This window comes from Gracilinanus agilis, chromosome X (assembly GCF_016433145.1).
Source record: "Gracilinanus agilis isolate LMUSP501 chromosome X, AgileGrace, whole genome shotgun sequence".
Classification (NCBI taxonomy): domain Eukaryota; kingdom Metazoa; phylum Chordata; class Mammalia; order Didelphimorphia; family Didelphidae; genus Gracilinanus; species Gracilinanus agilis.
In genome coordinates this window covers 693107-702824 of record NC_058136.1, presented here as the reverse complement: position 1 = coordinate 702824, position 9718 = coordinate 693107, and the positions used below count along the sequence as shown (strand labels likewise).

The window sequence follows — 9718 nt, the reverse complement described above, 5'->3', positions numbered from 1 at the left end:
CAGTACCATTGGCTTCACACACCAACTCCACAGTCTCGAATTCCAGTTCTGGTCCTGATCCATTAGAACATACTGCCTCTCAAATATCTTTGCAGTAAGTGTAGATCAGAATGAGAAGAAGTTCTAAATACAGAATATTTAGGAGAGTAGGAGAGAAAGGCAGGCAAGGTAAAGATTTCCCAAAGGGCAGCTGGGCACTTGTCCAGTGTCCTATAGGATAGCTGATTTTTTTTTACCCTAGAATTTATGTCTACTGGCCTTCTATTATGGAAACTTTTCTAGCCTGGTTTTTGCTGGTAATTCAGCCTCTAAACATTATGACTACCTAACTTTTTATCTTTAAAAGATTGAATCTGTGGGAGCTAAATCTCAAAGGTTTTAGTTGCTATTAAAGACCTCAGTTATATACAGATTAATATTCTTTGACTTTCTACATGATTGTTATTACTGACTCCTCTTCATTTCTCTAGCTGACAGAAATCAGAAGGAAGATCAATTGCAAGACCAGGGCCTCATTTCAGAATTGGGATTTATCCGATTTCCATTTGTCAAGATGCCATAAAGACCCATTTCAGAATCAGAATTCTAGAACCAAGAATAAGCCACTGCCTCCATCACTCCCACCCTTCCACTGGATTTTTTAATACCTTGTACACTCCATCCAAACTTCCCAGAATAGCAAAAGTTCATGTGTAGCTTATGGAACTTGCCCAAATTAGTCATAAGCCCTCAAAACTGTCTCTTCCTCTCTCTTGCAAAAACAATTTTCTCTCTCATCTGAAAGGCACCATTGTCACAAGTAAGAAACCATCTTTGTTCTCAGTGGCAGCTGGAGTCCCAGGCATCCAAATTCCTGGAGTCCTGAAGAGGTCCAGATGCTGCCATTCACCTCTTTCACAGGACTTAGGAAAGTACTGGGCCCATTTTCAATGACAAGGAAAGCCCAGTTGAGATATGCTGGAGTACAGGATGTTCCTCTTCTTAAATAAAACAGAAGTTCTTCAGGAGTACAGTGCCAAGCACATAGCTGAGCTGTGGACAAATAGGAATTGATGATGATGATGATGATGATGATGATGATGATGATGATGATAACGATGATAATTCTCTGAAGATGATAGGATGGAAATGTGGAGTAACAAATACTTGTTCAAGAAAAGTTTCCATAGCTATATTTTGTTTTACTGGGATTTTTTTCCCTTTCTGTCCAAAGCAAATGCTATCAACAGTGTGAATATTGCTGATGCAAATTTATTCAGAAGAACAACTTAGATTTGTTTGCAAGTGGTACATGGCATAGAGGTCTTGTCTGCCTCATTGGGAGGTGAGATATTCTGGACCTCTAAAGCAAAAAAAAAATAAATCCCAAGGTATAATGCACTGGTTTTATCCCAAGAAAGGACTGAGCATGTCATTTTTTAAAAAAATTAACATTATAGGGTTTTAAAAAATGTAAAAGTTTTCACATGCCAGTTGAACAGTGGCCTCTTTCTCATTCCCTTCCCTCCCCCATTTTCCCTGGGCTGCACAAAGCTGATTAAGTTGATTAAAATAGACCAAATGGTGACCCTGCCTTCACAATTCATTGTGGATGGCAAATCAGAGGGGAGTGAGCTGACTTCCTGCCAAGATACAAGGGTCAGGAGCCTGCAGCTATATATAGAAGAGGTGGCATGGGATCCAGCTTTCTATGATGCCTCATGCCCTCTCCTATTTTTAATTAGAGGAAGAATTAATCACAAATATTTACTTTGGGGAAAAGGGAAAATGTACTCATGGTTTTCTTTGCTCGTTGGTTTTCAGAGTACTAAAGAGCTCTCTTTGTGGACCTGTCCTTTCCACCCTCCAGTTCAGCTTTTCTTTATCATCCGCAATACTAGACAGTCCTATGAATTTGGCATCTCCAAAATCAAGCTCTGGAATTATTGGACAACTTACAATGTAAGTAATGACTCAGTACCTTGCTATATACTAAGTTGATTAAAGTCCCCAGTCACTCAGTGTTCTAGTTCTTGAAGTTGTTAAATAGGTACAGAGAAGCACCTCCTTCTCTAATTTTACAGTTGTGGAAGAGAGGGTCTGTCAGAGAATGGCTGTTATATTTGTCCTCATGTCCTAGTGTCTTCATGTTTTAGAATTTGGATTTACAGTTATTAGGGCACCCTTTCCTAAGGCATGAAAGGATATTCAAGTGTTCTTATAGAAGGTCAAAAGAAGGTACTGCAAGGTGTGTCATTTCATTCTAGCCTATGGTAAGAATCCTTTCATGAGGAAGAATTTTGACACCTGAGTGTAATGATTTCATTAGCTACTTTCTGTTAAAATGAAGTGCTTCACTGGTTCATATTTTGCTCTTCACTCTTGGTATATGTTGTGTACTGGCTACAGGACAGCATGTATTGTTGCATAAAAATGTCCTTCTGTTATAGAGCCCCATTTCTCCAGTCCATCAGCTTTGGTGCTACACCCATTCTGAAAAAGGTTATGAAATGACAATGCCATAGTCCAGAATAATGTGGCTTATTGCTACCACAGTATTGCAAGCACTGAGTAAAAGAGGATTTTATGTACTGGATTACAGAGGAAGATTAGCTTCCTCCTTTATGCCTGTTCTCTTCTTTTCTGTTCAGCAGTGTCAATGCCTATAAAACATGTGGCCTCAGACTGGAGAAATGGTCTTAAACAAGTTCTGCATAAGAGCTTTGTGTTATTGCATGCATTTCCAGAGACATTTCTTGCAAAAATTAAACTTTTGGGTAGTATTTTTAAAATACAAAACAGAATCTGGAGGATGAGCTCCTTGACAAGGGCTACTGCTGATAAAATAATAACCCATCTGTTTTCAGAATTTACTGGGGAAAGAAAAACACAAACAAATGCTACTGGAGGTTAATTTGTTTTGATATTTTCAGTATCAAGATATTATTGCAAATTTTTTGATAAAAGAGACAAGTTTATTGGAAATATAGCGTTATAGAGTATATGAATCTTGTTAATATAGTGTTTTATCCATTTAAAATAGAGAAGAAAATTAAATTTGGATAGCTGATTTAGCCCACTTAAGAGTGTGACAAAATCAGTAATGAAAAAAGCGAGAATCATTTTTTATTTTAAGATATGCTGGTTTTGAACAGGCCTTGGTTTTTTGCTTTTTGTCTAATATTTCTTCCTTAATTTAAATTTTACTCAATTCTCCTGCCTGGCAGGAGTCTACAAGTGTCTACTAAAAAAAAACACTTTCAATTTATGTTTTTTAAAGTACATGACCCTTTATTTCCATATGGTATATGGACTATACATGCATTATTTGAGACCTTTTACATTTCTCTAGTGTAGGAGATAGTGTGGACATAGCTGTGAATCTAGGAAAGCAAAGGCATATCTTCTAAATGTGACCTGACTATGAGAACCCTAATCCAGAATTAGTTGGGAAGAGTCAGGAGTAGCACATGGTTTGACCAGAAGGAGGGCTTGGATGTTGGCTAGAATTGAGAAATGGGGCCACAGACCAGTGTGATTCTACAGACAAGATGCCTGAGGCACCCAGAGCTAACTGGACCAGATTCTCATGTAGGGGAGGTTAGATCAGAGTGCAACCCCATGGAGTATTACAACATGACTGCTACAGAATGCGGTTAGTTCTTTGGGGACAGGGAGTGTTTACATTTTGTCTTTGCATTCCCAGTGTCTGGCACAGTACCTAGAACACACTAGGCCCTAGGGGAAGTCACACAATTATGCTGACTGGATCCAGATGTGTGTTGTCCAATATCAGCTGCTTCCTCACTGACACATGCAGTACTTTTACTCCTCCCTAACTGATTCTGTATCCTACTCTCTTCAATGGCTGTTCTAAAGCTTTTCTTCTCTCCTCAAGGCTCTTATAGTACCTCTTTCCCCAACTTTCTCAGCTGAGGTGTTGGCCTCATGCTTTATTGAAAAAAACATCAAAACCATTCACCCTCTCTTCTCCTCTGTGCCTCACATGACAATCCCACCTCCTCATCTCACAGCCCCCGTCACATCATCTTCCTGTCTCTTCCTTTGCTCTGGTATTGAATAAAGTGTAGCCCCTCTCCTCACTAGGGCTAATTACTCTATAGGTCCCCTTGATCCTATTTACTCCTGCTTTCTCCAGAAGGCTGTCCCCATTATCACCTCCTTTCTCTAATTTTCATTTGTTCCCTTTTTACTGCTTCCTTCCCTACTGCCTTCAAATATAGCCATCACCCCATCCTTAAAAATCCTCATTAGATCTTTTTATCATCCCTGATAGAAACTCCACCCAAAAGCTATTTATAGGTACCTGTCCTCACTGTCTTCTAATCACTCTGCATTTTGACTTCTGACCTCATCCCTCAACTGAAACTACTCTCTCCAAAGTTACCAATGATCTCTTACTTAGCAAATGTAATATCTTCTGAGTTCTCCTCTTCCTTGACCTCTCTATCATATTACTCACCCCATACTTGGTTTTTATAACACTGCCCCCTAGCTCTCTTTTTTCTACTACTTGACTGATTTCTTATTAGTCTTGTGAATATAAGATAGAGAACATTATAATTCAGGGAAAACATTTATTTTTCATATCTGAAGACTGGCCATATTTGGCCAGAGCAATTCATGAAGACTAGTCTACCAATGCATATCTAGGTTGTAATTTTTATCAGTGGAGAAAGACTTGAGTATGTTTATAAAGAGATGGAAAGTATACAGTGAAGGGGGAATGAATGAAGATGTTTGAAAGAGGGGGAATAACTGGGGCAGCATTGTCCTCTCAAAGGTCAGAAAGAATGAGATAAAGGGCATAGGTAAAGGCTTTCATCTGAGTAAAGAATAAATTCTACCTCTTTTTCTATGACCAAGGAAATCACAGTTTCTTGAAATTTGTAGTTGCTCTCATTCATGGGTAGTTCACAATATGCTTAATAATCCCTTCTTTTAGTGTGACCACTTGATTTGTCCAAAATCTTTTTCTTCTTTCTGAAACTGTTTCTTTTCACCTGAGTCTTTGAAATGATTTTTATACTCAACTACTTTCTAAAATCAAGGCTAAACTTTTTGCAATTGCTAAGAACTGGAAACAAAGTAAAATGACCATCATTTGAGGGGTAGCTAAATAAATCCTGGTACATGAATATAATGAAAGTTATTGTGCCATAAGGAACAGTGACTGATGAATACAGAAAAGCATGGGAATATTGATAGGAATCAATATAAAATAGAGTAAACAGAATTAAGAGAAAATGGGCATAAAGGCAGGAAATAACAATAACAAAACAATAAAAACCAAATGCTGAAATTATAGTGACCAAGCTTGACCTCAAGGAAGAACTTGCTTTTCCTCTATTCTTTGCTGAGGTGGGGGACCAAGAATGTAAGACACTGCATATAATTTCAGATTTGGTTGATGTGTTAGATTTTTTTAACTTAAAATTCTTTATTTTTATTATATTATATTGTGTATATATATAATATATATAACACATTTTATATATAATATGTTATATATATTACATATATATAACATATTATATATATTATATATATATATTATTATGTATATTGTAATAAAAAGAGATCACTTTTAAAGTGGGGTACAAGAGAAGGATATCTTGGAAAATGCAGGTGATATAAGAGATGAATAACATTTTTTCAAGTAAAATCACAAGTGATATTGATATTGTACACAAAAATATGAAGAACTTTAGATCTCATGTCAAACTGGAAAATCAGAAATCACATTCTTGAAAGGCCTTCAAGAGTCTCATTGTAATGGTGTCATTGTTCGCAAAAATGCTGGCTTATGAATCTCATCTCAAATTGTAGTGCTATTATAGCTAAAACTATGCCAAAGGGGGTACTAAAATTATGAGATAGAAAGTCCCCATATACACCAAAACATTTTAGCAGCACATTTTGTGATAGCAAAAAGAGGAAAAAATGGAAATAAAGTAGATGCTTATCAGTTGGAAAATAGCTAAACAAATTATGGCACATAAATGTAATGGAATATTGCCATGTTGTAAAAATTGATGAACGCAGAGAAGCCTGCCAAGTCTACATGAACTGATGCAGAGCAAAGTAAGCAGAGGCAAAAAAAAAAACAGTATTCAAAGTAAGTAAAATAATGTAAATGGGAAAAATAAATAAGTACAAAAAAATAAAAAACAAATATAACAAAATTATAAAGACCAAGCAGGATTTAATGAGAGACATGAGAGGACAATTCCAAACCACCCCTTTGTAAATGAGAGAGGTCCGTGGATGGTATACATTGTACATGATGTCATACTTTCTCAATATATCAATCAGTTGTACTGATTTTCTTCTTTCAAAAATACCATTTGTTATAAACAATGGCTCTCAGGGGGCACCTGGGTAGCTCAGTGGATTGAGAGCCAGGCCTAGAGATCGAAGGTCCGAGATTCAAATCTGGCCTCAGACACTGCCTCGCTGTGTGACCCTGGGCAAGTCACTTAAACCCATTGCCTAGCCCTTAACCACTCTTCTGCCTTAGAACCAAAACACTGTATTGATTCTAAGACAGAAGGTAAGAGTTTTAAAAAAATGAGAGAGAATGACCCTCAAGGTGGGAGAAAAAAGGAATATTTAGGATAATTATAATCATGTAAGAAACAAGTGTCACTAAAATTATTTTTAAGAAAAAATTATTAATTCATTAAAATGTTTTGAATTATACATCCTAAATGGAGTAATCTCCATTTCCTAGAAGAGGCAAGTATAGAATTAGCCTACTTCAAGATTTTAAAAGAAAAATTGACCTGCTCCATAGTACAAGGAGATTGCAGTGGTGTTAATGGATGATGAACCAATAAAAAAAAATGTGGAGGACGCTGAACAAAGATCATTCATTCACAGCACTTTTACTACAGACCAACTCTATGTCATAGTCCCCTATTTAAAGGTACCAGAGAAACATTGACAACCTAAAAACAGCCCAGTTGGTAGACACTCAATCTGATTAATTTTGCCCTAAGAAGCACAAGGCATTTCTTCTTAGAGAAAGAATGCAATAGACTGGAACACTGACTTCTCAAAGTAGCAACAGTCCTATGAAAGTAATTTTTTTTAAAAAGCACCAAATGCATCTTTGAAAAAACTTATACCCAGAGGCAATGACAATACAATATCCTTTTTTCAAGAGAAGAAAAGAATCAAGAAAGACTAAGACCTGCTTCTGCCATTCAGCAGTTCTATGGACATAGGCAATTCACTTAACCTCCAAACCTCAATTTCCTCACCCACAAAAGTATAGCTAATAATATTGAGGAAAGCATTAGCCATAGAGACCTAATATGAATTAGTGTTGTTATTATTCATTCAGAATAAAAACTTCAGCAGATTTTAGATAAATAAGAAAAGTTTTTTGCCTCAGGCATTAGTGAAGCCATAAAGCAGAAGATGGTAAGAAGAGTACAGAAGGAAGTAAAGGGAAACATTGGAAGGGGAAGTAGAGAAGGCTGTGTTAAGAAATCACAAAAGTTCTAAATGAAGATCTTCGAATAATTTATTTCCTGAAGCATGTCAAAATGGTGAAACATTGTCCATCCATTTATCTTTACAATCCTCATCATGAAAAATCACAACTTCTCTTGACCCAACAGGAATACCAAGGGGCAATATCAAAAAGTGAGATTTCTTTGGCAAAACTGAATGTAAATGAGAAGTCTAGTCTTTGCAAGGCATACCAAATAGCTCATCTTTACTGACAGCATCCACAGGAAAATTCTATCTATAACATATACCCTCAAGCAAATTCTGCCAAGTATTTCTCATACAAATATGACTGCAGCTACAAATGCAGAAATATGTTTCAGTAATATACCTACTCTACCACTAAAAGGTTAAGTTTTCATCTCCTTTTAGGACAGCTTCATAATTTGCTACTGAATGAGTTTCAGCCATCATCTCTTTATACATGCCCTCCTAGGTCTTATCTTTGGTTTTCGTCCTATTTTCCATTTAAGTCATATATCTCTTTTGCATGTACATCTGTCTACTAGACTAGTCCCCTCGGAGGTTCTACTGTCACCTGAAATTCAGCATTTCTGAAACTGAACTTATCTCCCCTCCTGACAATTCCCTTTCTTAACTTCCTAATTTCTTTAAATAGCAACACAACATCAGTTTATCACCTTTGGAATCTTAAATCATCAGACTGATCTTTCTCATTTCCCTCACATCAAATCAATTACCATCCTGTCATTTATATCTCTGAAGCAGGTCCCCTTTGAAATCTGTTCCTTTGTTTCTGTTCCCACTGCCATCACCTGTGTTCAGTCCCTTTTCCTCCTCTCTCCTAAATTACAATAGCATCCTTACTGGTTTCCCTACCCAGCAAACTCTGATCAGTCCTAGACACTGATACCAGGTTTGTTTCCTTAAAATGCTGATTGCACCACATCTTTCTTTGGCTCAGGTATCTTCATTAGTTCTTCACTGCCTTCAGGATAAATTCTAGGTTCCTTAAATGGTTCTCATGACCCTTACATGAAGACCTAGTAGTGTTCTGGGACTTGATGCAGTCAACTTGGTGTTATTCTCAAAAAGGAACATCTAGAGAACCTCGCTATCTATAGGGGATCCCCCTTGTATTTGGAATCTGATTAATTCTTCTTGTATGACTTTGGCAAACATCTTTGGTGAGCATATGCTTCCCTATTTTATGCCTTACTTGATAATAATCATGACATTGTTACAGTTATCTGTGAGTCTATTAAAGGATTTTACATGATCTTACATGGGAGATAACTTGTAGGGAGAGAGATTTCAGTGTCACATTATGTTCTGTGGTGTCAAATGCCTTTTTTTTTTTTTTTTAAGTCAGTTACTCTACAAGCCTTTATTAAGAATTTGCTATGTATTGGTCACTATGCTAAGGCCTGGGAATACAAAGACAAAAACTGCCACAGACACTGTCTTTGAGGAGTTTACCACTTAACAAGAAAAGACATTGTATATATATATTGATGTATATAGGAAAGGTTTTTTTTTAGTTACATGATAATTGAGGGAGAATCAGAAAATCTTCATATGAAAGGTGACATTTGACATAAGCCTTGAAGGAAGCTAAGGATTCTAAGAAGTAGAGTCAATGAGGGAAAACATTCCAGAAATGGATTTGTGGGGTGAATGAGAGGGAAGAACTTTATATGGTTGTTCCTTTAGCAGAAAGGAATTTAGGAAGAAGAGTGGTTCAGGGGGAAAGACAATAAATTCTGTCTTAAATAGGTTGAGTTTGGTTTTAGAGTTAGAGGCATTGGATTCAAATTCCTCCTCTAAAAGACACTGCCTGTATGACCTTGGGCAAGCCACTTCACCTCTATGGACCACAGTTTCCCCATTGACAAAATGGTCAGATTAGACCTCTGAAAATCTCTTCCAGTTCTGGAGCTATGATCCTAGTTAAAAATATCCAATAGGCATTTGGAAAGAAACTAGGGTTGGAGATATATATATATATATATTTATTGAGAGTCATCATCATAAAAATTGTCATTTAAGCCTATGGGAGCTGATGAGGTCATATATATATGTGTATATGTATATATTTATTGAGAGTCATCATCATAAAAATTGTCATTTAAGCCTATGGGAGCTGATGAGGTCATATATATATGTGTATATGTATATATTTATTGAGAGTCATCATCATAAAAATTGTCATTTAAGCCTATGGGAGCTGATGAGGTCA

At 36.6% G+C, this 9718-nt stretch overlaps 2 protein-coding genes across 2 annotated transcripts in view; both read left to right on the top strand.

Moving 5' to 3' along the window:
- LOC123253448 (katanin-interacting protein-like) overlaps positions 1 to 562 on the top strand; it is a 100328-nt gene extending 99766 nt beyond the window's left edge. Inside the window, exon 7 of the mRNA XM_044682642.1 lies at positions 471 to 562. Within this exon, the coding sequence (XP_044538577.1) occupies positions 471 to 562 (92 nt within the window). The remainder of the gene's footprint in view (positions 1 to 470) is intronic.
- Positions 563 to 1767: 1205 nt separating this feature from the next.
- LOC123253446 (katanin-interacting protein-like) overlaps positions 1768 to 9718 on the top strand; it is a 22893-nt gene continuing 14942 nt past the window's right edge. The window contains exon 1 of the mRNA XM_044682641.1: positions 1768 to 1941. Within this exon, the coding sequence (XP_044538576.1) occupies positions 1768 to 1941 (174 nt within the window). The remainder of the gene's footprint in view (positions 1942 to 9718) is intronic.